The 27,683-nt window shown below is 36.4% G+C and overlaps 2 protein-coding genes across 2 annotated transcripts; one reads left to right on the plus strand and one right to left on the minus strand.

Annotated features, from left to right (window-relative positions):
• The first annotated feature begins 556 nt into the window (after nucleotides 1–556).
• col9a1a (collagen, type IX, alpha 1a) lies at nucleotides 557–23,889 on the plus strand. Its single transcript, XM_056467873.1, has 32 exons — nucleotides 557–741; nucleotides 1,307–1,381; nucleotides 1,520–1,558; nucleotides 1,671–1,733; nucleotides 2,544–2,597; nucleotides 2,731–2,766; nucleotides 3,291–3,314; nucleotides 3,417–3,470; nucleotides 3,560–3,613; nucleotides 3,691–3,723; nucleotides 5,255–5,311; nucleotides 5,406–5,459; nucleotides 5,582–5,635; nucleotides 5,792–5,845; nucleotides 5,929–5,982; nucleotides 6,151–6,204; nucleotides 7,787–7,840; nucleotides 7,916–7,969; nucleotides 8,070–8,123; nucleotides 8,582–8,626; nucleotides 10,387–10,440; nucleotides 10,525–10,578; nucleotides 10,665–10,718; nucleotides 12,100–12,171; nucleotides 12,894–12,929; nucleotides 14,033–14,077; nucleotides 14,165–14,197; nucleotides 17,691–17,837; nucleotides 18,070–18,124; nucleotides 18,214–18,402; nucleotides 22,180–22,257; nucleotides 22,361–23,889. The coding sequence occupies exons 1-32, from the start codon at nucleotides 667–669 to the stop codon at nucleotides 22,564–22,566; spliced, it is 2,064 nt and encodes a 687-aa protein (XP_056323848.1). The 5' UTR covers nucleotides 557–666; the 3' UTR covers nucleotides 22,567–23,889.
• ptp4a1 (protein tyrosine phosphatase 4A1) lies at nucleotides 23,203–26,769 on the minus strand. The gene is made up of 6 exons (XM_056467874.1): nucleotides 26,679–26,769; nucleotides 26,291–26,423; nucleotides 26,042–26,134; nucleotides 25,830–25,960; nucleotides 25,663–25,737; nucleotides 23,203–24,113 (listed from the first exon to the last, which is right to left on the minus strand). The coding sequence occupies exons 1-6, from the start codon at nucleotides 26,681–26,683 to the stop codon at nucleotides 23,996–23,998; spliced, it is 555 nt and encodes a 184-aa protein (XP_056323849.1). The 5' UTR covers nucleotides 26,684–26,769; the 3' UTR covers nucleotides 23,203–23,995.
• Nucleotides 26,770–27,683: the final 914 nt, after the last annotated feature.

The following is a 27,683-nucleotide window of genomic DNA, read 5'->3' on the forward strand; positions in this document are numbered from 1 at the left end:
CTTTTGTTTTTTGGTTCTAGACAAAAAATGTTTAATGCCTATATAAATGTTTCTTTATTAGACTCTATTGCTATTTGACAGGTGTATTAAAGAAACGTAATCATAAAAAGCTTATTGTCTCTTATTTATGTTTAATTTACTGATCTTTCGTTCTTTTGCAATTGACTTTTGTTATTTGCCACGAAGAAAACCTTGATGACATACATATTAAAATATTATTATATTAATATCATAAATTAACCTGCTTTATTATGAGAATATAAATTATATTAAAATATCGTAAAATTCAGCAAAAGACTGATGCAACTTAATGTGTGTGTGCGTGTTTCGAAAGTGCAAATCTCGAGGCTATTGATATGTTTTATTTGTACCTTTGAAATACTAACAAAAACTGAAATTTACTGACATTAAATTACCACAGTAATATTTACGAGCGGTACCCAAAGGTACCCTGCGCAAGATCCACGCCCATTTTGTGCAGAACTCCCCTCCAATCAGATTCTAGTTCCCAGCACGGCTCATGAATAAACATATTTTTTAATACTCCATCGAGAATGGTAGTTTGTGAGGTGGTTTAGTTAGGGGAATATTACCAGAAAACCCGTAAACCCCCAACAAATCTCCTAAAAAGGACTATTTTGCCTCCTTCAAGTCATCGGGGTGACCATGGCGCACGCCGGGACTCTCCGCGCGTCCCTGCTGCTGATTTTACTGCAGTTAGTCCTCATCATCTCCGCACAGGTAGGAAACAAGGTTTTTTTTGCAGTACAGATCAACTGTATGTATTTTCTGCTAATAAATTGCGTCTTCTGTGGTTAGATAAATGGTGTTTATGTTCTACCAATGAATTTGGTCACTTAAAATATCTTAAATCTACGATATAGAGGCAAAAACATAAAACACACAATACAAATAAATGTGGTTTGATGTGGTTTTATTACAATATAGCCTATATATAAATAACAAATTATTAAAAAAGTACACTATACACCTCTAAACTGTATGCTATCTCCCAGATTTTTAAGTTAACTGATGGTCAATATTCTTCATTAAGAGATCTATGTTTGTGAGTAATTAAGAGTCAGAACTTGTGTCGTATGGAAGTAATTTTTTCAGTAAACTGATCCAGGTGGGCACAGCTGTTATCACTTTATCAAAATAAGAGGAGAGCCAGTGTTATTCCTCTAACAACAGCATCAGTGGACAGGCATACAATGACTTTATTGTTTTGACAGGCATTCAAACTTAAGGATCAATTCTTAACAAGCGATAGTTTTTTTTTTTAATTATTATTTATTTATTTTAGAGGGGGCCAGTTGGTCCGAGAGGGCTGCCTGGACCTCCAGGGCTTCCTGGATTTCCTGGTGTAGATGGCATTGATGTGAGTCACATATTGATAATTTTGTTTTGATTTCTCTGAAATGTTCATTTATATGTCTGTCTAAAATAGGACAGTATTTTAGCACTAAAGTTATATATTTTAACCGAGTAATTCATTTTGTATTATGTGTAATTTCAGGGTGAAAGAGGACCTGGCCCTGGCCCAGTTGGTCCCCCAGTAAGTATTAAGTAATAATAATAATAATAATAATAATAATAATAATAATAATAATAATGTCTGCATATTTGAAATTAAATCCATCAATTAATTTCTCTGATAAATTTGACAGGGCCTTAATGGAGACAATGGCAGAAATGGATTAAATGGCCTTCCCGGAAAACCTGGAGCAGACGTGAGTCTTGTTTTTTATTATTACTATTTATTATTATTATTTTTTTTTATTTTTTTTTTTAAACGGTCTGGAAAAGAAGATAAAGTCAGCTTTCTTCACTTGGAGCATCAGAGACTTTGACTGGAGGCATGCAAGCGAAAAAAAAATACCTTGATGAAAAAAAGGATTGAGAGGAGAGGAAAGCGGTAGCAGAGAGAGCCCCATATTGGCTTCCTGATGGAGACAGAGGCCTTTTTGTATAAGGACGGAGCCAAAGGAGCTGAGCTGTGTAGGACTACTGATGGAACTAAGTGTTAAACTGAAGTACACCAACTTCTTTCTGGCTCATTTGAGCTTTTAGATTGCTAGTTTTGCTAGTGCTATAAAACAAATACTTTAAAAAGTCCAAATAAACCAGATAAGTTAAATTAGCATAAGAGAAGATATTAATTCTCTTTTCAGAGAATTCATAATTAAGTAATGTACTTGTTTTTTGTATAATCATAGTATTAGCTTATTATGTTAGTTTAGCATTATCATGCAAGAATGTGAGTATACTTAATCAACAATATGTAAAGATTTTACATTGTTGGTATAATAGTACTTTTTATAGATGATTGGTGCATTTCAGTGTGCCAGTGTGTGTCTCAGTTCATTGAAAAAACATAAAATAACTTAAAATATATTAGTCTATTTTAGACATGCACAAATACTGATAAATAATTATTACTGAAACCCATATATTTAATCTGGTCCTTCAGGAATGTGGTTGAGAAACACTGATCTACAATTAAAGTTGATGCTAAAGTTTAAATGGTTTAAATGTTTTAGGGTTTGACTGGGCCTCGTGGTGTTCCTGGCCCTGTTGGCCCTGCTGGACAGAAAGTAAGTTTCCACCTAACAATAAGTGAAAGTGCACATAAACATTTAAAACATAAAGTACTAGATGATTCATTAAATAAGTTCTAATTAAGTTTATATGAAAAGATGTTTTGATCTGAAGTTTATTCTTTATTAGGGTGAACCTGGTGAGCCGGGACTGAGAGGAGCCGCTGTAAGTACATCAATTCTTCAGATTTAGAAATTTGAATTAGTTCACCCAAAAAATTAAAACTTTCTTCACCATTTAATCACACGCAAGGGGTTCTAAACATTTATGAGTTTTCTTCTTTTGTTGAACACAAAACAAGATATTCTGAAGAATGTTGTAAGTTGGCAGCCAAAGTAGGAACAAAAAATACTAAAGAAGTCAATGGTTACAGCTTTTCAGCATTCTTTAAAATGTCTTCTTTTGTGTTCAGGAGAAGAAAGGAACTCATAAAAGTTTCCAACCACATAAGTGTGAGCAAATGAGAATAATTTTTTTTTTTTTTTGAATGAACTCTACTTTTACTATGGGTGTTTTCTGTTCCATTAGTTTGTTACTATGTAAAGATGTACATTTGAAGAGAGACTTCCTTTCATTGTAAGGTTGTATATGCTTTAAACTGTTGCAAGCAGTGAGTTACTGGATCAAATTCAGGTTTATGACCTACTAGCTAACATCATATAACAGCAACTATGTTACTTTCTTAACAGGGTGTTGGAGAGGATGGTGAAGCTGTGAGTGCACAGTCCTACATTCAATCATTATTTTGTTTTTATAAGGTCATTTGTTGTATATTTTCTGTTATCAATTCTTGAATTGTTTTTTTCTGTCTGAAGGGTGCTGATGGAGAAGATGGATTACCTGGTGAGATGGGAAAAGTTGGACCTCCAGTATGTGATGTCGTTCCATTCACTTAAAACAATAATAATCAAAAATGAAATATAATAAAATAGAAATGGTCTCTGGTTCTGTTTTAAAGGGAAGCAGAGGACTGAGAGGTCCTGTTGGTGATCAAGGACTGCCAGGACCCAGAGTAAATATGTTTCAGCTTTTATGTGCATTCGCTGATGATAAAAAAGGAGTGTTAAATTAGTTTTCTTCTATTCATAGGGCCCTCCTGGAGTCTGGGATGGTAAGGAGCTGGTATGTATTCTTGCAAATCATATCTGGTTTCCTTTTGCACTAAATCTGTCATTCACTTCTCAGCTTACAGGCAAACAGAAACTCAGCAAAATCATATAAATCACAACACATTTTAATAATTCAAGTCTGTTTGAGTTGAGTGTGTACAATGTTAATTTTCGTAATTTTACTTCTCACAAACAACAACAACAGCAACAACAACAAAAAAAACAGTTGTTAGGACAGTTGTGTTTGCTGGGGAATGTTGTGCTGGTGTAGCTTGAATATTTAATTTATGGGTATTTTATAAAACAAAAAAACATTTCTGTTGACTATTGATTTGAAATCAAAATCTCATAAAATATCTTAAACAACCACAATAATTTTTAAAAGATCTTGAATGACAAGTGAGCTTAAAATCACGGTGGCTCAGTGGTTAGCACTGTCGCCTCACAGCAAGAAGGTCACTGCTTCGAGCCTCGGCTGGGTCAGTTGGCATTTCTGTGTGGAGTTTGCATGTTCTCCCCATGTGGGTTTCCTCCGGGTGCTTCGGTTTCCCCCACAGTCCAAAGACATGCTGGATAGGTAAATTAAATCTAAATTGGCCAAATTGTATGTATGGGAATGCAGGAGTGTATGGATGTTTCTTAGTGTTGGGTTGCGGCTGGAAGGACATCCGCTGTGTAAAACATATGCTGGACAAGTTGGCGGTTCATTCCATTGTGGCAACCCCAGATTAATAAAGGAACTAAGCCAAAAAGAAAATGAATGAATGTATTTGACTGGTTTTTACAAACTGTAAATTTGTAAAGATTTGTTGTTCTCATATGCAAACTGTTTACATTTTATATAAAATCCATACTTGGCACCTTAATCAGGGTGCCCGCTGGGTCTTAAAAAGTCTTAAATTCATTGAAATATTGTGTTGTAGGTCTTTAATCATTTTAAACAGGTGTTAATTTTGCTTTGTCCAAATAAAGCTACTTAATCAGCCAACAATACATCTCTGTAAGTATTTTTTATATTTAAGTTTTCAGCAAATTCTCTATTAAATTGCCTAATCAGGGAAAGACAACTAAAACAATTATATGATGCCTCATGATAATTCCATAAATATGCCATTAGAAAAAAATCTTAGTGTTTAACCTTGTAAAAGTCTAAAAATTTATTCTTAATGGTCTTAAAAAGGTCATAAAAGTATTAAATGTGACTTGATGAAACCTGCAGAAACCCTGTTAATATTTATTTGTTGTTATTTTCTTAAGGACTTTACATACATCAATGTGCTGTTAGCAAATCCAAAGGTAGTGTTTTAGAATTGAAATATCATCACCATCACACACAATATCAAAACCTCTGCAAAATCACACCTCATGTCAAAACCCACTTAAAAGATCGATATATCTTTATTTCAGCAGGTTGGTTTTAATTATTTGGATTATTGTCTGAATATATATTTCAGTGTTTCAGGTAGGGATCTGAAACTTAAATGAAGAATCACTGTGTATATCAATAGTCCTACTAATTAATTTGTCTTTATTATATTTCTCAGTGTCCAAATTCCTGCACTTCTGGCCTGCATGGATACACAGGTCTTCCAGGCATGAAGGTAACCCTTGAATGATATTCAGTCTAGCTAATTAACACTTCAAGCTAACACACGTGGATATTTAAACAGGTTTATTGTGATGTTTCATTTTTAGGGCCACAAAGGTGTCAAAGGTGAATCAGGAGAACCAGGAAGGCAAGGACATAAGGTGACAGTTGCATAAGTCAAACTTTGTGTGAAAATTGGGATCATAGCCCCAAAGCAACCCAGAGTAGACAAGGTGCAAAGATCATGAGTTAGTGTGTAATTCAGTTGCTTTTTCTTTCACAGGGGGAAGAAGGAGACCAGGGACGAAATGGAGAACAGGGAACACAAGGACTACCTGTAAAACACATTAATATCTAATGTTTTTTATATGCATTTTAAATAACGTATTATGTATGGTTTATATGATGATTATTTGCATTTTATTCACATTTATATTCATATTTAGTGTGCTGTCACTCAGCATTTCTTTGTGTTGTTGTTTTGCTATTGTAGGGTAAACAGGGTCTCAGAGGAATCACAGGATTGATGGGCCCTAAAGGGGACAGGGTGAGTGTCAAAATATCTTTATGTATTAATCAATGATGAGGAATTAAGGATAATATGTCTAAATTTATTTTTTTCTACATTAGGGATCTCGTGGGAATGTAGGAGACCTGGGACCTCAGGGTATTCAAGGTGCTCCTGTAAGTGGGGAAATCTAAATTAAAATATAATTTTACCTTTAAAGTCACTACAAAGTTGAATCAGTATTCTTGACATTCATCCACAAACATTTGTTTATAATCTTTACAGGGTTTTTGATTATAAAAAATGACTAATACCTGTAGATTTATATTATGTCATCTTTTTAGGGTGATCAGGGCCAAAGAGGAAAATATGGCGAGACTGGACCAAAAGGGTCTCAGGTAAGTTCAGGTGTTTTAATAATAAACAAACTAAACAAGAACTACAATCCACAGAACAAGGAACAGAAACTTGGAGCACACAAATCTCTATAATATACAAAATTAGAAAAAATGTGTTTCTATAATTTCTAAAATGTTTGTTTGCACAAAATGGTATGTGTATATTTTGGGAGTACAGTACAGTAGCACAATCACCTCACAGCAAGAAGGTCGCTGGTTCGAGCCTCAGCTGGGTCAGTTGGAATTTCTGTATGGAGTTTGCATGTTTCCTCCGGGTGTTTCAGTTTGCTCCACAAGTCCAAAGACATGCACTATAGGTGAATTGGGTAAGCTAAATTATCCGTAGTGTATGTGTGTGGATGAGTGTGTATGGGCGTTTCTCTGTGATAGGTTGCAGCTGGAAGGGCATCCGCTGTGTAAAACATATGCTGGATAAGTTGGCGGTTCATTCCGCTGTGGCGACCCCAGATTAATAAAGGGACTAATGAGTCATGACTTAAACTCAGAACACTGACCAGTAGTCAAAAATGATATTTTGAGATTCTTAGCCTTAACAAACTTTACCTTGATGCAGATTCAGTTTTTCAAGAGAGTACAATTAAGGGCAACTAACCCAAAATAAAACCTCAAAAACCTCTTCAAGCATAGAATCCAAGCACTAAGGGGCTTTCACACCAAGTAGCTACAGGGGCTTTAAAAAAACGGTTTATTTACTGTGATAGGACCGTAGTTAGACAGGAAGAGAAGGTGGAGAGAGAAAGGGAGAGGATTGGAAAAGGTATGCAAGTTGAGATTCAAACTTGGGAGAGTCTGGATGCCCCAAAGTTAATGTTGGCACACAGCACAAAATAATATAGATGCTGACAGCACAATTAGCCATTAAACCTGGTTCACAGAGAACTATTTCCAATTTGGACCATTTTTCATGTTGTATTTATGCGATCACTAGCATTATGTAGCACTGCAATTAAACAAAATCTGGATAAATAAACTGGATTATGGAGGGCACAATGATTTTTAATGTATTGTAATACTTTAAAATACTGTACATTTGTTTCATAGGGCAGTGTTTTTCAACCACGTTCCTGGAGGACCACCAACACTGCATGTTTTGTACATTTGTCTGTCACACCCATTACAGGTCTTTCTTTCACTGGCAACATGCTGATGATTTGAATCAGGTATGTTTAGTTAGGGAGGCATGGGAAATATGCAGAGCTGGTGGTCCTCCAGGAACATGGTTGAGAAACACTGTCATAGGGCATGTATTCGCCAGTCAGCGTACAAGTTAGTTACCGTAGTTCCAATTTTGCTGGATTATACCCCAGAAGGTGTTCCGAGAACTAAAATCCTATGTTACAAAAAAAGCAGGTAAAAATTGTGTTATATATTAAAATCTTTTTTTTAAGTTATTCCAGGTCCTATAGTCTAAATAGAAAACAGGGACCATAGCAATGTTTATTTTCTGTGTGACATATACAATATGACATATCAAAATGTCAACAAAACTCAATGACCTTTCCAGAAGTTGTAATACCTTTTACTACAACCTAATTTAGCTAATATAGCTTCTTCTTTCCAGGGACCTCAAGGGTTGCAAGGACTTTCGGGTTTACCTGGACCAAAAGGAGACGCTGTAAGTGACTTTATCCTAAAGTAATTTAATAAATCATCAAATTATATTTTTTAATTGACCATTTTTGTGGTGTAGGGTTTGCCTGCAGTTGATGCTCGTGATGGTATTCCTGGGCTGCCTGGAGTGAAGGTAATGACTTTAATGCACGCATGCAAAAATATTTTTTACACTACTGTTTGTCTCTTTCTTTTGTGAAGTTGTTGTTTGCGTATGTTTGTTGTTGTTTTAGGGCCTTCCTGGAAAAGTTGGCTCTCCTGGGGATGCTGGACTTCAGGGATTCCCGGTGCGTGTGACCTTTGACTCTTGACTGAAATTCAGTGACAGTATTGTCTGGAACAAGACATGTTTTTAGAATATAAACAAACTTCAATTTATTGGTGACTTTGGTGACTTGCTTGCGCAATTATTGTTAAGTAAGCAAAACATATATATATATATATATACAGTTGCACATTTGCATTGGTGGGAAGTAATAGGCAGGTGTTTGTTTAGCTCAGTTCTGTTAGGTTTATTGTGGAGTGAGGGAAAGCAAAATAGATGCCCATAACATTTGTAAACATTTTGTTTCGCACCAACTGCTGCATTTTAAAACCATTTTGATTTATCTTTGTTTTTCTCTCAACAATGCAGTTTGAGCTTACTGTCAGAGGTTACTTATTAAAAATGTCAGTGCCTAGTCATATCTGCTTTTTACATAGCTGGGATTGGCCAGCATTTTTGATATTTTCTTTTCTTCTGCAGGGTCTGCCTGGCATTTCAGGAGCAAAAGGCCACATGGGTCTAAAAGTAGGTAATTCAAGTGTAAATTGTTTGGCGAAGGTCTTCTATTGTCTGCTATTATTTAAATTAATTAATTCAGAATAGATTTCTGTTTTAAATAGGTAAATTACTGGATAAACTAACAAGAGTTAATAAAGCTTTTTTAAATGACGAAATAAATGTTTTTATTCACCATTAAATAAATCAAAAGTAATGTTAAAGGCATTTACACTGGTACTATAAAATGAAGATCATGTTACACTGAAGAATAGCTGAATCAGAATTGCCATTACAGACATAAATTACAGTTTACAATACATCAAATTTGAAAACAACTATTTTATTTCTTGCCATGTTTTTGTTTTAATTAAATGTAGTTTGCATAACAAAAAACAAAAAAAGTCTTAAGCAAAAAAAAATCTTGCATACAACCCCAAATCAAAAAAAAAAATTGGGACAGTAGGGAAAACACAAGTAAAAAAAGAAAGTAGTAGACTAAAGATTAAAGTTTTTCAATTTTTAGTTTTGTCACATTCTTCCTGCATACAAGTCTTAAGGTGGGCAACAGTATGTACAGGTGTTCGTTTTCACATTTTGCACTTAAAAATGCTCCACACAATCTCTATTGGAGACAGGTCAGGACTGCAATCTGGTCAGTCAAGTACCTGTATCCTCTTCCTCCACAGTCAGGTCTTGGTAATGTGTGCAGAATGTGGTTTTGCATTTTCTTGTTGAAATATTCATGGGGGTCCCTGAAAAAGATGTCTTTCTAAAGGCATCATATTGTGCTCCAAAATCTCTATGTACCTTTCTGCATTAATGGTGCCATCACAGCCCCATACCATGACAAACCCTGGATTTTGGACCTATTGCTGGTAATAGTCGAGCCCAGACAAGTTGACAGCACTTTTGGACACTGTTAACATAGGGCTTCCTCTTGACACAGTACAGTTTTAACTGGCATTTTTAGATGTAATTGCATATTGTGGCACTTGACAAAGCAATCCTGAGCCCATGTGGTGATATGGCTTATAGATGAATGATGAGTCTTGATGCAGTGCCTGAGGGATTACAGTTGTTCAGCTTAGGCTTGCACCCTTGTCCTTTATGCACTGAAATTTCTCCAGATTTCTCGAATCTTTTAATTATGTTATGCACTCTTGAAGGTGAAATATTTAAATGTCTTCCTATCTGTCTTTGAGGAACATTGTTTTTAAACATTTCTATAATTTTCTTACGCATTTATTGGCAAACTGGCAAACCTCTGCCCATCTTTTCTCCTAAAGGACTAGACCTTTCCTGGATGCTGCTTTTGTGCCAAATCATAATTACAATCACCTGTTGACATCACCTGTTTCAAATCACATCATTATTTAAACAATTTACCTGATTAGTAGCCCTAAATTGCTCTTGTCCTAACTTTTTAGAATGTGTTGCAGATCTGATCGAAAGGAAAGGATGTATATTTACAAATGATATGAAGTTGACCAGACAAAACATAAACTATGTTTGTGTTCATATTGTCTGCAATGAAAAACAAGTCAAAGTAAATTTGGAAATCCATACTTCGTTTTTTACTTGCGTTTTCCACACTGTCCCAACTTGTTTTGATTTGGTGTTGTATATAATAATTTAAAATTAATTGTAAATTTAAAATTAGCTGTAAAATTTATAATTTAAAGTGCTTTTATGAGTATTATAAATATATAGAAAAATACTCATAAAAGCACTTTAATTTATTAATTTTTGTCCTTGTGATCCCACAATCTGTTATGCATTTGCTTCAGGGAAGTACTGGTGATCCAGGTGTAGCAGGTCCAATTGGAAATAACGGAAAAACAGTGAGTCAAGTTTATCCATTTGTTCACCAGAACCTACAGGAGCACATGGATGGAGGAACATATATTCTGATCATTTGATTTCAGGGTGAACGTGGTGAGCAGGGGGAGGTGGGACCAATCGGACCAAGAGGTGGGCCAGTGAGTATAATTCCCCTTTCATCACATAGCCTCATATGAAGAAATTTGTCACTTCTGTAATCTTTTTTATCTTTTTTTTTCTCCAGGGTGAAAGAGGAGTAAGAGGTCCTGATGGGCCTGCAGGCCTGCCAGGTGCACGGGTGAGTTATTTATCAAACAAGCCATTATACACAGTACAAGATGCTATAGGACACATTTAGAAAATAACAACACTCTTAGGAAAAGCTTCATGGGGACTGAGATCAGCCTAGAGCTGAAAAGAAAAAAAACTGTAAAGAGAGAGTTGAAGGACAGAGGAAAGAGGAAGAGAAAACTTTGACAAAAGTCACAAATAAAACGCATGAAAATGGATTCCAACAGACATTCAAAGGATAACATCTGTCCACAAACACTCTCAAAGGTACAAATGTAGGATTTATTGTCTTGCTGCCTTCACATACACACATCTTTGAAGTCCACAAGAATAAAAGGTTACTTTGTCAATTTAGATGTCTTTGTGTGTTTTACAATCTTGATGTGGACTTCACAATATTCCTGTTAAATATCTTAAAATTAAACAAGATTGAAATTGTAATTTTGATGGCTGTCTTGAAGACGTTTTTGTTAAGTTTAATTATACAAATATATCATGTATTTAATTAAAAATCAATTCAATTTAATTTGTGTAACAGACAATTGGGCATTGGGATGTTGACCATGTTTAAAAATGGTTAATACACATTAAATTCAAAGGTATTTACAGAGGTTGTTACTATTCATTCTTCCATAAATCAGAGAATAACAATTAACCACCAGAAAAGTTTCACCATAGTTCAGTAATGAATCTAGCAAATTATATATAAGCAAACACCTTTTTTTAATGTAAGTGCTACTAAAGTAAAGTTTTAGAGAAGATCTGGCATGTAAAGATGGACAGAAATGCAATTCAGACACATAAGGATATTTTCCTTCAACTAGTCTTAAACAACACGTTATGAACGTCCAAATAGCTCAAATTCTGAAAACTGAAGCACTGGTTAAAAAAAGTAAACTGCCTAGATGTCGTCACAAGGGAACAAACAAATTGAACACACACTCACAAACATGTTGGTATTAGCTCTCAGATTCATGTCCTGTGTGTTTACTGCTGTACCAAAAAGCTTAATAGTGCACTAAACGATAATAGAATCTCCTTAGAAAGCTTCGGTGAGCTTTAGTACAGTAATCGGCTGGTAGGGGCATGAATAGCCTGTTGTTACTGAGGCCTAGTAGCTGGGGGTATTTTCTTTGGTAAGGGGATATTCAGAGCAGGACGAGGGCCTGAATGAACCCTCTGTCTTTCAGGAATTTCTTCAAGCAGCCAATGAAGGGCACCAGACTCGATCGAAATCCACATTTATCCACACACCTAAATGTGCCCTGCAAACTGTGTGTTTTTAGTGCAGATGTGGTTTGTGAGACAGCTACAGACACAGGCCGCGTAGTGTTCTTGAGTTTGTATTTATTTATTTATGAGCTTCTGTGTGTCGCTGTATTCCACAGGGATCTAAAGGAGATCCCGGCCTTCCTGGTCTTCCAGGGCCTGCCGGATTCATTGGACAAAAAGGCGACAGGGTAAGATTTCTGAAAGCAGAACATGTTTCTGTCTATTGATCAGTTTAATTAAAAGTGTCTTACAGTGTTAGTACACTGTAAAAACCAATAAGTTGACTTTACCTAAAAAAGTCAGCAACACATTGCCTTTAAATCATAAAGTTAATGAATTATGTGCATAATTGTACAAATTAAGTAGTTAAAATGTGTTTACTCACTTTTTAAACAGGTTTTTACAGTGAATGTTTAGAGTGGCATACTTTTATAATAATATGCATAATATGCAGAGTACATGTAAATGTCTTGAGTTATTGATTTACATACATTTGACTAAATGTAAAGAACAAAACATACCATATGCTGCAAACGTACAGGGTATTGTGACCCACAATGCAATTAATAATAATTTGGGCATGAGTTTCTCTTGTCACAAAATACACTTTTCTGCAAAGCTGAATGTATTGGGTTAAATTAAATATGTGAATTGTATATGTTTTATTCACTTTCTGAATCAAATATGTAAGTGATGGTCATGTGACTTGTTAAAATAAGGTCTGTTGGATGGATGTACAGCCATTGTTTTTATTGCGAAAATGGTTTTTGTTTTAAATAAATATATATTTAAAATCCATTATATTGTACGTAGTCAATATACCGACAGTAGAGATTAGATGTGTTATAATTATAATCAAAAGCACATCTTGTTTTTAATATTATATTTCTTATATTTCTTTATTTTTCAGGGTGCTGTTGGTTTTACTGGTCCTAAAGGAGAGCAAGTAAGCATCCATCAATCTACCTTTCTATCTATCTATCTATCTATCTATCTATCTATCTATCTATCTATCTATCTATCTATCTATCTATCTATCTATCTATCTATCTATCTATCTATCTATCTATCTATCTATCTATCTATCTATCTATCTATCTATCTATCTATCTATCTATCTATCTATCTATCTGTCTGTCTGTCTGTCTGTCTGTCTGTCTGTCTGTCTGTCTGTCTGTCTATCTAATCTATTAAATATTTACACTCACCGGCCACTTTATTAGGTTACCGGCTTGGACCCTTTTTGCCTTCAGAACTGCCTTAATCCTTCATGGTATAGATTCAACAAGTTACTGGAAATATTCATCAGAGATGTTGGTCCATATTAACATCATAACATCACGCAGTTGCTGCAGATTTGTTGGCTACACATCCATGATGCGATCTCCCGTTCCACCGCATCCCAAAGGTGCTCTATTGGATTGAGTCTGGTGACTGTGGAGGCAATTTGAGTACAGTGAACTCAGTGTCATGTTCAAGAAACCAGTCTAAGATGATTCGCGCTTAATGACATGGCACGTTATCCTACTGGAAGTAGCCATCAGAAGATGGGTACACTGTGGTCATAAAGGGATGGACATGGTCAGCAACAATACTCAGGTAGGCTGTGACGTTGACACGATGCTCAATTGGTACTAATGGACCCAAAGTGTGCCAAGAAAATATCCCCCACACCATTACACCACCGCCACCACCAACCTGAACCGTTAATACAGGATGGATCCATGCTTTCATGTTGTTGACACCAATTTCTGACCCTACCATCCAAATGCTGCAGCAGAAATCGAGACTCATCAGACCACGCAATGTTTTTCCAATCGTCTATTGTCCAATTTTGGTGAGCCTGTGTGAATTGTAGCCTAAGTTTCCTGTTCTTAGCTGACAGGAGTGACACCCGGTCTATCTATCTATCCATCTATCTATCTATCTGTCTGTCTGTCTGTCTGATAAAAAAACTGTTATCTGATTTTCCAAGTTAAAATTTTTAATGTTTAATTAAAATATGCATTTAATGTTTTAATGAAAGCCTTCTAATGTATTTTTGTTTAGGGACCATCTGGTGAAGAAGGAGCACCAGGAGACCAAGGAGATGTTGTGAGTAAAAACAGCTCAAATATTTTAATTATTTTTAAGCCTGACTTCCTTGCTGATCTAAAACTCCATGTATATTTATTTTCCAAGGGTGATGAAGGAGAGCCAGGCGAGAAAGGATCGGTAAGTTTGCATTGAGAAGTCATGTGATTATGGTGATCTCCAGAAGTGTTCTCCAGGGTTATTATTGACTTTATTCTTATACTATATGCGGGAAATGACTAGGAATAATAAACAGCAATAAATGGTCAAACTACTTTCTCTTCAAACAACTGCGTTTCTGAAGATATATAAAAATGAATATAAAATAATAAGAAAAAACAAGTTTGCAGCATTTAGAAGCATAACAAGCTGTTTTTACAGCTAAAAATCAATGGAAGTGATTAGGGCCAGAATTCTTGAGCCAGTAAGGTTTCAATGGCTGCGTGTGCTTGCTTGTATGTAAAGAAAAAAAAGGTCAATAGCTTTTCCAATATATATATATATTCCATATATATATATATGTATATTTGAAAATACAAGCAACTAGAAATGGTCTACACTGAATATGACAAAATGGCTTTTGTAAATCCATTGGAAAGTGTCTGGCTGCAGACCAACTGCAAATGCACTCACAGACAGTATTGGTATTTAATGTCTACACCTAACCCCATCCCTAACCCTACGCCTCACAGTGATGTTACTTGCAGTATTGAGTGCATGTGCCTGAGATTGCATGTGCTAATCTGCAGCCAGACACTACTGAATCCATTTCATCTTCATGTCAGAAGTAGCTTTTGTGAGACTTCGAAACAAAATGGGGTTTTCAGTTTACTCGTCAGTTTACTGTCGAGTTTGATATGTTACATTGCACAAACACTGATTATAAATGAAACGTCATTATCTGCTTGTTGAAGGACAGTTTACCTCAAATTCTTCATATTGTTTCAAACCCATCAGGCTTTTGCTCCATGCAGAAAACAAATGAAGATGTAATAATGTCAGAGAGGTTTCTGTCCCTTCATTAACAGTCCACTTTCAAAAAGATAACACCATCATTTTATGAGGTGACAGAAATGCTTTTTGGTGTGAAATACCTTAAAACCAACAACTTTATTCACCAGTTTCTTCTCTTCTGCATTCAATCTCTGACACGTTTGTGGAAGTACCACATGTTTTTTAAATTCAAATAACACAATCTGTCCCACAATGGCTGCATGGTTTTTCAAGTAAGCTAACATCCAAATGAACAGCCAGCAACCATAGCTTTTGTCACTCAGTCAATCATGGCACAACATCATTTTGATCCAAAATCAGGCCAAAGATTAGTTTCAGAAGCTGGAAACAGCTGGTTAGCACCTTTAAACTGCTGTTAGTCCGTGATGATTATGTTATAGCAATGTGTGGTTATGAGACACAATCTTCTTTGACATGAAAAATGTGTCTGGTTTATTTCTTCTGTTTAGTTCAGTAAGATCAGGCATTTTAACTATTGAGTAATATTAATTAACTACTATATACTATATGGTTATGGTTAATTTTAGGGTTAGTTGCATGCAATTTTGCATAACTCATTTTAATTACTGTAGAAAGTAGATGGAACATGCGTAACAAGGACACCTTAAAATAAAGTGTTGCCAAATATAGTACAAGTTATTGTGTGATCATTTACTTACTTTCAAGGTGTTGCTAATGTCTAAGTATTTCTATCTCTTGCCTATGACAAAAGAAGATACAGGGGTTGGACAATAAAACTGAAACCACAATAGCCCACAGTAATTAGTATGGTGTAGGGCAGGGATTCTCAAACTTAGTCCTAGAGGTCTGGTGTCTTGCAGATTTTAGCTCCAACTTGCCTCAACACACCTGCAAGTATGTTTCTAGAAAGCCTAGGTAGAGCTTAGCTAGCCCAGTTGTCTATGATTGGGGTTGGAACTAAAATTTTCAGGACACTGGCCCTCCAGAATAGTGGCCAGGTCACTATGTGATGACTCACTCCTCCAAAACACCCCAAAGTGGCTCACTAATATATAGATCTGGTGACTGTGCAGGCCATGGAAGATGTTCAACTTGACTTTTATGTTCATCAAACCACTCTGTCTCCAGTCTTGCTCTGTGCTGGTGCATTATCATCCTGATACACGGCACTGCCTTCAGGATACAAATTTGAACCGTTGGATGCACATGGTCCTCCAGAATATTTTAGTAGTCCTTGGCAGTGGCAGTCCATATGGCACAAGTATTGGGTCATGGGAATGTCATGACATTGATGGCTTGACAAACCACCTGTAGAAAACAATCTTATATGTCTCTGACACTTTAACTGACACTTGCACCAGTTTTTCCACATTTGCTCCAGTTGAAAATTGCAGTTTAAAAAAAAACATTGTACATTTATGAAATATGCTTCATACAGGTGAGTGGGATTGTACCCACCTGTAGAAATCACCTGTAAAGCACCTGTAGAGACACTCTTTTAAAAAACTCCCCCGTCCTTACTCTAGCACTAAATTCTCTGAGCACTAAAAAGTTCCTCTGTATAATTAGCACTTCTTGTGTGTATTGCCTCTTCTCTGTGAATCACTGAATGTCTTCTCAATTGTAAGTAACTTTGGACAAAAGCGTCTTGCTAAATGACTACATTTAAATGTGCAAACCATCACTGATCCACCTCTGGACATGTAACAGTCTGGGTGGTACACTTCTTTGGGGCTTCTCCACACCGTAACTCCTCAGATGTGGAAAAGACAGTGAACGTGGGCTCATCAGAGAACAATACATGTTTCACATTGCCCACAGCCCAAGATTTTCACTGCTGTCACCATTGACACCGAGGTTTGGCATTGGCACAAGTGACCAAAGGTTTGGCTCTAGCAGCCCAGCCATGTATACTGACCGTGTGGAGCTCCCGATGAACAGTTATAAAAGCATCAACAGGAAAGATGAGGTGCACATTTAATTCTGCAGTGAGTTTGGCAGCTAAGGTTTTATGTTTTTTGGATACAATCTGGGTTAGCACCCTTTTAGACGGCTTCATCTTATGTCCACAGTTACTCCTGTTGGATGTGGTTTGTCCTTCTTGGTGGTATGCTGACATTACCCTGAATACTGTGGTCTTGATGCATCACAAAGACTTGCTGTCTTAATCACAGATGCGCCAGCGAGACGTGCGCCAAAAAAATTGTCCTCTTTTAACTCTGATATGTCACCCATAATGCTGTGTGCATTGCAATATTTTAAGCAAAACTGTGCTATTACTAATCTAATTAAACAGTCACATTGCTCTTACTGGTGGAATGTGCAAATTTAGCCATGAAATCTCCAACAATAAATTGCAGTTTCAAAAAATCAGTTTCATTGTCCAACCCCCTGTATATTTAGTAATGTGACCCCCATTGAGTTCCATAGTATCTTTTTCTATGCTAGTCATTGGGGGCTAGCAACAGTTTGGTTGCTAAAATTCTTCCAAAGATCTTATGATAAACAGAACAAAATAATCACAAGTTTTGACAACTTGAGGGTGAGTACATTATACATTTTTAGGAAAACCTTTTAAATTTTCCTGTATAAATTGGTCTCCATATATTTCCCAAAAAATTATGTTGGTCTGAAAATGTTCATATTTTGTTTTGTTCAGACAGGAAAACAAGGAAATCCAGGCAATAAAGGACCAGAGGGTGCACGGGGCCAATCTGGACCCGACGGCCCGGTAGGAGTGCCGGGTCCAAGAGGCATGCAAGGTGACCCAGGGGTCCCTGGATTGCCTGGAGCACAAGGAAAACCAGTATGCCTGTTTTAATCATTTTATTATTGTAGACTTAATCACATGATGCTTTTATTCTTGAGAGTTTATAATATCTGTCACTCCAGTTAGATTCCATTAAATGGTTGGCAGACCATCAGGAATTTTACTGCAGTGCTCTAAAAGGATTTGTTTTACACCCAGATAAATTGTAATGTGTAAATCAACAGAAGTGCGATTGACTCCTCAATAATATCCACGTTTATTCCTTCAGGGCCGAGCACCAACAGATGAACATATCAAGCAGGTCTGCAGAAGGGTTTTGCACGGTCAGTATTTTTATTTGTAAACAGATGTTTACGAATTAAAGACTGAATTGTTGTTAAATTGAATTTTAATTTGAGTTTTTTTCTCATAGGACAACTTGCCCAGCTGGCAGCCAGTCTGACAAGGCCTGAGTCGGGCATTGCTGGGTTGCCAGGTCCTCCCGGTCCTCCTGGCCCTCCAGGGTCATCTGGAGAAAATGGCTTCCCTGGGCATCCCGGAAGCAGAGGGCTGCCAGGCCTCAAAGGACCACCTGGGCTCTTGGGGAGGAAAGGTCCTAAAGGTATGGATGGACCGTGTTTGATTCGTTATATACAGTACATTCTGACATTGATTTTTGCTATAGTCACATTTACCACCGTCATGTGAAGTTTTGCAGGCAAAGTTCATTAAATTCAGTAGGAATGAATGGGAAGTTTTCAGGAGGAACATTTCAGTTTGTCACAAAACAATGACCAACAGAAAGTTACAAGGTGTAAAACTGATTGACTGAAATTTCACACCAGTTTTCAAAGTAGATTTTTATAAATTTCATATTTTAAGGCGCTCACAGAAAAGTTCATTTTTTTAAATGCTTCATTTAGAGCAGTGTTTCTCAACCACGTTCCTGGGGAACCACCAGCTATGCATATTTGCCATGTCTCCTTAACCATACACACCTGATTCAGCTCATTAGAAGAGACTGAAAGAGGAGACATCCAAAGCATCCAGTGTTGGTGGTCCTTCAGGAACGTCGATGGAATATACTTATTTAGGGGTATGCAAAATTTATGATCATATTTATTAATCATTATAAATATGTAAATATGTGCTGCATGTTCTTAGTAACAAATCAAACACAACTAAAGGTGCAGTGGTGACAAAAATGGCTGTTAAGAACGCATTGGATCATAGCAGTGAGCTCAAGTAAGGGAACATCACTTCTTTATATACCACATTTTACAGTTATTATTTAAGCAAGCAGCTTGACTATTAATGTGCATTAAAGATGAAAAATCAGTGTTCGCGTTGCTTTCAGTTAGAAGTTCACAATAAAGAGATGGAAACAAAAGAGAAATTAACAAGAGAATTAATGCCATTATGAACTTTTGTTTTGGCCTGATGTGTTTTTAAAGTAATATCAACACTTCATAGATTTTTATATCCGACAGAAATATTAGTTTTGTTAGACAGATCTATAGCTTGAACTACCTGTTGTTATAAAATGAACTATTCAACAATTATTTAACCGTAACAACTTCTATTCTGGTGTTGCAGTGGCGCAGTAGGTAGTGCTGTCGCCTCAGCAAGAAGGTCGCTGGTTCGAGCCTCGGTTGGATCAGTTGGTGTTTTTCTGTGTGAAGTTTGAATGTTCTCCCTGTGTTCGCGTGGGTTTCCTCCAGGTGCTCCGGTTTCCCTCACAGTCCAGACATGTGGTACAGGTGAATTGGGTAGGCTAAATTGTCTGTAGTGAATGGGTGTGTATGGATGTTTCCCAGAGATGGGTTGCAGCTGGAAGGGCATCCGCTGCGTAAAACATGTGCTAAGTTGGTGGCTATTCCGCTGTGGCGACCCCGGATTGATAAACGGACTAAGCCGAAAAGAAAATGAATGAATAAATGAACTTCTATTCTGAACCAAATGAACCATGACAAATCTTTTCTAGATATTTTCTTTGACTTTTATCCACGTTAACTAGTTTCAGAGGGTTCCTCTTATAGGATTATCTTTAGGTCTGACTCAAGTTAAGCAATTCTCGGTTGTGTTTTTTCTTCAGGACCAGTATTTGAAATAATACAACAGTGATTCAAAGTCATCACACACAAGTCACAAATACAGAACAGCAATGAAAAGTAGTGAGTGATCTTTGTCAATGGTGACAAGTGTAATAAAGGAGGATCAAAAAAAGAAGAAAACTGTATTGCAACCTGATGCGAAGCCCCTTGGTTTTTTAACCCACTAAGCAAGCTTTTACTAGATATACTAAACTTCCTGGCAGGTATGTTGAAGCAAGTTGGAGTTAAACTTTCCAAGACACTGGCCCTCCAGGACAGAGTTTGGACACCCCTGGTTTAACTTGCATTGTAACAAAGGGGTGTGGTTTAGGTGGAAATGTTGATTGGATACATCTGACACTCATTTCACAGGAATATCCAAGTGGTATTTTGTTCAGAATATTATTTCTTAAAGTTGTATTAGTTTAGAACAAAAGTATGTCAATCCATACATCTTGTAATGACTTTATTAGGTAAGTGCAAGTAGCAGGCTTGGAGCAATTTCTGGAAACATTTCTCAGATTTTGCATATTTACATCACAGTATAACAAAGGCAATGCAGATTTGTCAGCTGCAGATCCATGATATGAATCTACCATTCCACCACACTCCGAAGGTGCCATTTTGCAGTGAGATCTGGTGTCTGTGGAGGTCATTTGAGTAGAGTGAACTAACTCCTATTTAAGAAACCACAGTTGAACTTGTTTACCATTTCAATTGTCCAATTTTGGCAAGCCTGAGCAAACATCGCCTCAGTTTACTGGTGTTAGCTGGCAGGAGTGACAGCGTTGTCCTCTTCTGTAGCTCATCTACTTCATGGATGATGTATTTTCAGATATGCTACTCTGCAGATTCAGGTTTATTGAATGGTTAAGTTACCGTTCACTTTCTGTTAGCACTAACACACCAGCCCAGCCTGGCTATCCTCTGACATTAGCAAGTCATTTCAGCTAACAGAAGACTAGACATCTTCTCTTTTTGAACCACTCCCTGTTAACCCTAGTATGGTTATGTTTGAAAATGATAGATCGGTAGATCAGCAGTTTATGAAATAGCCTGACCAGCCTGTTTGACACCAACAACTATGCTACATTCAGTCACTAAATCAATATTGCCTATTCGGATGCTTGGTTTGAGCAGATTGACTTAACTATAGGTGCATTTAAGGACACTGATCATGGTCATATTAAGAACTGTCTCAATTTCTACATTTTCCCAATGAACTGAAACAATCGCTTCCTGAAAAATCCCACAATGCACTGTGAAAGTCGCAGAACATCTATGCTCATTTTGCTCCCTTCGTGGAATTCTAAAGCACAAATTATTAATCACGTGAACCAAAAACATAATGACAAAGCAGAGACTTTTTTTATAGTTCATTTACACAGGTATAGCTTAGTCCAGTGTTTCTCAACCACGTATCTGAAGGACCACCAATGCTGCATGTTTTGGATGTCTCCTTTGTCTGTCCCACCCATTACAGGTCTTTCAGTCTTTGATAATGAGCCAGGTGTGTTTGGTTAAGGAGACATGGAAAATGTGGAGAGCTGGTGGTCCTCCAGGAAAGAGGTTGAGAAATACTGCCTTAAGCCACAGTTACACTGGTGCTTTGTGCTTGCAAAATTCTGTCGTACAGCGCTGCGAAAAGAGGTGGGCTAAAACAATGTGACTAGACATTGATAAAAGTGAGCAATTGTTCACCAAGCTTAACTTTCGAACACAGCAAAATGTGAAGCTTGTGTTTCCGGTCTGCCGTAGTCACATGCGTATGATTGGAAGTCTATGGAGCAAAAAGTGCAGTGTGACTATTGCTTTAGTCTAAAAATAGAGCAAAATTGTCCTAAGACAAGAATGAGGGTTGTTTTATGGTACTAGGACAACTTTGATGAAAGATTTTGATCCACTTCAAATGTTGAGAACTGTAATCTAGCAAACATATGAATAATAGTTAGCGTTGGTTGGTATGTGAAACAATGAAAAATCAGTAACATACTTTTAAAAACTTTATTATGTGAAAAATATCAGTTTTGTTGTTTTTAGGGGTGTAATGAGGGTGTGATCATGCTCAGTGTCTCAATGTCCAAGCTCACTACTCTCCTTAGAGCACAAATTCATGTACACAACATACAGATTCACAACCTCTTTGCTGCCGTGTGATGGCTGATATTAGCATTAACAAGCTGTTGGTGTAGTTAATTAGTGGCTGCTGGTGTGCATCAGAAGTGTGCCAAGTCTCACTTTTGTTGGGCATGAGAGCCCTAAATCACATTTTATACTATAAAAGCTTTGCATTCTCCTTGATCTAGGTGACCAGGGTGACAGAGGCGACAGAGGGCCCACAGCGGTGGGGCCTAAGGGTATACCTGGACCACCAGGACTCCCAGGTAAGAGCAAGATCCTACACTGATCGAATACTCATAATTTAGTTTAACCTATGATCTTGGCAAATAGCATGCCTAACTGCTGGCCTGTTCCTCCACCTTTCAGGTGAGCCTGGTAAACCTGCGTATGGCAGTACTGGACGAGACGGCCTGAGAGGGCCTGTAGGTGTTCCTGGAATGCCAGGTGTGCCGGGGCCACCTGGCCCCCCTGGCGTTAACGGATACTGTGAATCATCTCAGTGTGTTCTTCAAGCAGTCGCAGGCCCAATGTCACTCAAAGAGTCCAACATGAAGGGACCAGACGCTCTATGAGTTGACAGCCATCAGCGAGCCTCACATCAGAGCTCAGACCCTCTGGACAGGAAAACTTGAGAGACTAATGGAGTGACTCCCTCTACAAGGACATTTCTGCATTAATGGTAGATGCAGAACTTCAGTTCATCTTCCCAGTCTCATTCAGCCTCCTTTCACAAAGAGAAAAATGATTTGCTGTTTGATTTTGGAAGAACTTTTGTATAGCTTCAATATTTCTATTAAACCTAAATTGCCCCATGAGTAATCAAAATATAGCTTGTAAGGAATACACGCTCAATGTCATTTGAATTCTTTAAATCCATTCAATCACAACCTGGCTGCTTTACACATTAAAGACTGTTAAAAGGGCTTTGGCTGTTTAAATCAGAGGGAGTCCTATCCAGTGTAAATTTGTCAATATTGCAGTTAAAAAAAAAACTCTCAGATGTAGTGAAAATGTTTGTGGTTCTTTGCAGTGGGGTGTGTCTTAAATGAATATCTAGGAATTTTCTATATTCTTTATTTATTGTAGAAAGGATTGATGTGACACCAACGGTTGTGAAAAGGGAGAAAAATAAAAGAATTTTGATAAAGTGCTGCATGTTTTTAATTAAAGAAAGACTATAATAGTAATCAGGCTTCAGCGAGACGACATTCTTTCAGTGTATCTTTATTGTACTTCCAAATTGGCGAACTTGTAGCAACTTGTCTCTCCCTATACTAAAACACATCCATTGATATAAATAGGTGATTTAACAGTACACATATTCAAATACCATACATAAATCAAGTATTGAAATATTAAGTTACGCACATCAAATAAAAAGGCATAAAAATACCGCAGACATTGAGGTCCAGTTAAGCCAAAACACAAACATCACACTATTGACATGGCAGTAATAGGTAAACAAAGTTTGGATAAACAACGAAAACTAGTACTCCAACCTTCAATATATTTGTATAAAGACATATCTTGTTCCTTAATTTTTTTAAATCTCTTCCTATTTTCTTTCTGACATCAAGAACCCTCTCCAAATGCCATTAAGAACTCCTCCACCAGACGGTGTCTTTCTGCTGTAATAAGGCATTTATTTTAGATCTTTTTGGAGGCAGGCATTTATTTTACAAATAAACAAATCATCAATAACAAAAAAGAAATGCATTAAATGTAAATATTTAAACCATTTAGACAAAGCATACTACACGTTTGGCAGAGGTGGGATTTGACCATGTTCACCAACCAACTTCCTCGCAAAACACTAAGCTCATGTTCATCAAACAAGCACTTCACCTTGCTGACAGAGGTTCTCCACAGGAAATACAGAAATGAAGAGGAGGGAATGGGACACTATGAAAGAAGCTTCACATTGACCAATTAGAAGAACATATTTCTTATGCTAGATTCAAATTCTCATTAAACATTTGAGAAAATCTGATGCGCAATCTTTTACTGAATGCAGCAGTTGGTGCGATGACCGTTGGAATCCTTGAATCGAAGACGCATTTTGGGACGATATTTTTCCAGGTAGAAAAGCTGCTTGCTGTTAAATGCTCCACGCCGCTTTCTGAGGGCAAAAAAAAAAAGAAACCATATTTATTAAAATGGATATTTCATGCTATATCATGTATTGTGTACAACAATATATTAGTTGTTTTACATATGATGAATGAGCTGACACATTAAAATGACTAAATTACTATAGACATCTCTGATTGGTCAGTCACATCATCTAGTGATTTATTATTCCTTAGAACTAGAAAAAAAGGTAATAACAGGCATATTCATGTAACTGCACATGTTGCTGCAAACATAGCTTAGATTTGTGTTCAGTATTCAAATATCTTGCATCTGTTATATTTATTGATGATCTTAAAGATGAGATCAGATTCTAGTATTAACAGTGCTGCAATTCCATTACTGTATTTATTTTTTAAAAGTATTACATGTTATAGTTTGAACTGGTCCATTAGTGTCATATTAATATATGGCAGGCATAAATTGGACACAAAACCTGTTTAAGGTATTATATTAGAGAAAAAATTACAGTTATTAGCCCCCCTGTTTATTTTTTCCCAAATTTCTGTTAAACGGAGAGAAGTTTTTTTTCCAACACATTTCTAAACATAATAGTTTTAATAACTAATTTCTATTAACTGATTTATTTTCTTTGCCATGATGACAGTAAATAATATTTTACTGGATATTTTTCAGGACCCTTCTATACAGCTTAAAGGGACATTTAAAGGCTTAACTAGGTTAACTAGGCAGGTTAGGGTAATTAGGCAAGTTATTGTATACCGATGGTTTGTTCTGCAGACAGTCGAATAAAATATAGCTTAAAAGGGCTAATAATTTTGACCTTAAAATGGTTCTTAAAAAATTAAACTGCTTTTATTCTAGCCAAAATAAAACAAATAAGACTTTCTCCAGATGAAAAAAATATTATCAGACATACTGTGAAAAATTCTTTGCTTTGTTAAACATCATTTGGCAAATATTCAAAAAAAAAAAAAAAAAAAAAAAATCAAGGGGGGCTAATAATTCTGACTTTAACTGTATTTATAATTTCATGCAAATGTTACACCTCATGGAGGTATAAGGACACAGAAAACAGAACAGAGAATATGCAAGTATTAGTAGTATAATTGTAGGTATAATCATTCAGTTTATATTCAATATATACAGGCAAGCCTGAAGTTATTCATATATAAAACAGAACATATTGAATATAAATTGAACATACACAAAATTGAACCAGGAGACTGTCACAAGACAGAACAGATGTCACAAAGTATATTTTAGGCTTTAACTAAATTGGCCAAACGTGTAGTTACTGCTCTTTACCTTGTAGTGCAGCAGCATATACACCTGAAATATTACGTGTTCAAACTACTTATTTAAAATGAGCCAAAACAACACAATTCTTCAGTTTTTTTTTTGTGACAACTTAACAGTTTAATGTTCAATCCACTAAAATTTGTAAAAACTAATAAGTTCAATTAATTCCTTCATGTTGTCCTGACACAAATCAATCGTGTGGACCCCAGCATTTACACAGTTTAAAAAAACAGAATGGAAAGTAGAACAATTTCTAAAGACTGAAGTGAACTCACTGTCGAATGAATTGAACAGCATCCTCATACTTCATCCCACACTCAATCAGGGCCAGAGCAACCAGCACTGGGGCTCTGCGGCAAACAAAATAACCAGGTTTTCAAAATTCAAAGCCCATTAGAATCCACGTTTCCATCTTAAGATACATTCAATCTTCTAAACTTACCTTCCAAGGCCTGCCACACAATGCACGGCAATGCAGCAGCCTGGCTCCTCCCTGAACTTAACCCGAAGAAGATTCAGCCAATCATCAACGATTTGGTTGGAAGGAGGAGCTCCATCATCAAAGGGCCAATCCTGTGTATTAGTAAAGAGCTGTAAATACAAAATCAGGGAAACGAACGGACAATTCTAATTCTTGTTATCATATGAACTTACCAGAACCTGAATGCCCTCTTTAACGACCAGGTTTGCATCATACGTGGCCTCGCACACTCTAACAACCGTTGTCACCCCATATTTCTTCAGCTCCTAATGGAAGACAGTGATAAGTGATATTATAAGTTATTTGATTAGAAGTCAAATAACAGTAGAGGTTTTGCAGTTGGAAAAAGGCTGTAATCAGAAGCTTTTTATAATTGTCCATGCAAACATCACTTTTAGAGAGTTCGAGCTACTGGAACTCACCTCGATGAATTTGTGAAGCGTGGCATTAGTGGGGTTGTGGGTAATGAGGAATCTCATGTTTTTGTAAGTGATCTCCACTGGGGCAGGTCTATTCATACGAGCCATTTTTGACTTTGCGAAAGGGCTTGAAAATCTTGAAAAAAAATATGGGAGAAACTCTCTCCAGTAACAGAAGATTAAAGAAACTCTGGCGGATGTAATTAAGAAATGAGGTGTGAGCCAGAAGTGGGCAGGATTAAAAGTTGAGGACAAAACAACAAAAATGAAATAGGAAACAGGGTGAAAAAAAAAACTATCACAAAAGAAAAGAAAAAAGGAGGCTGGTCCTCTGGTGAGAGTGAAGACGAAGGGCCGACGAGGGCAGTGCACTTCAAGAGATTTTTTTTACCCCATCCAGGACCGCCGACCGCTGTGGACGCCTGCTCTCCAAGCCTGAACCCGCCAACGTTAAAACTGTAACACAAGTCTCTCTTCTGATGAGGTAGCGAGGCGAGCCGTTCACTTCTCTGCATAAACGCCGTGCTGAGCCTGGCAGTAATCCCCACTGCCCTTCAGAAACTCCATAAATGTGTGACCCAAAACACCACAGAACTGCTGCAAGGACAAAAGAACAGACGCAAAGCGGTCAGAGACTTCATTTCTCTGTTTCAGCCCTGATGTAAAGCAGGCATCAGCACTAATATGTTTTTTTTGCTTGTCCAGAAATTTGTATAGTTTATTCGTATATCGCTTCTCACAACAATTATTGCTTCAAAGCAGGTTTACAAAAGGTGCACATTACTGCATTACAATCAAACTCGGAAAACTTAAGGTTTTTAGTTAACTTTATTATTTAATAATAACTTAATAATAATAATAATAATAGTAACTATTAACTAATCACTAATAACATTTAAAGTTTATATATATATAAAATTAACTTGGAGTTATATAGTATAAAGTTGATGTCTATGTGTACATGTACAATTAAGTGTAGGTGTTGACCTCAAAGTCCAAACCAAAATATTATAATAACGATAAAATTAATATTACAAAATTCTAGAATTTGTTTTTTATATATAATTCAATATTTAATAAGAATTAATTTATAATTTGACACTTAAAAAATGTGTATAACATATAATACATAATTAATAAAATGTTTTAAAAAATAAATTTACCATGACACATTGTACAGGAGTTGACGTAAACCAATTTATTTTTCATTTTCAATCCAATCTGACAAGCAGAAAGAAAAATAAGCAACTATAAAATACAATTATAGTTTCTGGGCTTAAGTTATAATAATAAACAAATTATTTAAATAAATGTTAACTTGAGAAAACATGACAAGCAACTTTGACAAACAAATATTTACAAATTCTAGTATATAAAACAAACAAAACCAGTGCCA

Source organism: Danio aesculapii, chromosome 11 (genome assembly GCF_903798145.1).
Source record: "Danio aesculapii chromosome 11, fDanAes4.1, whole genome shotgun sequence".
NCBI lineage: Eukaryota > Metazoa > Chordata > Actinopteri > Cypriniformes > Danionidae > Danio > Danio aesculapii.

What these genes read in the sequence shown, in the direction of transcription:
- col9a1a (XM_056467873.1), top strand. Translation starts at nt 667, where the DNA reads ATGGCGCACGCCGGGACTCTCCGCGCGTCCCTGCTGCTGATTTTACTG. An exon ending in CTGGTCCTAAAGGAGAGCAA is followed by an intron (nt 12,930 to 14,032) that starts GTAAGCATCCAT and finishes ATTTTTGTTTAG; the next exon opens with GGACCATCTGGTGAAGAAGG. An exon ending in TGGACCACCAGGACTCCCAG is followed by an intron (nt 22,258 to 22,360) that starts GTAAGAGCAAGA and finishes TCCACCTTTCAG; the next exon opens with GTGAGCCTGGTAAACCTGCG.
- ptp4a1 (XM_056467874.1), bottom strand. An exon ending in CGCTTCACAAATTCATCGAG is followed by an intron (nt 26,135 to 26,290) that starts GTGAGTTCCAGT and finishes GTCTTCCATTAG; the next exon opens with GAGCTGAAGAAATATGGGGT. An exon ending in AAGAGGGCATTCAGGTTCTG is followed by an intron (nt 25,961 to 26,041) that starts GTAAGTTCATAT and finishes ACTAATACACAG; the next exon opens with GATTGGCCCTTTGATGATGG.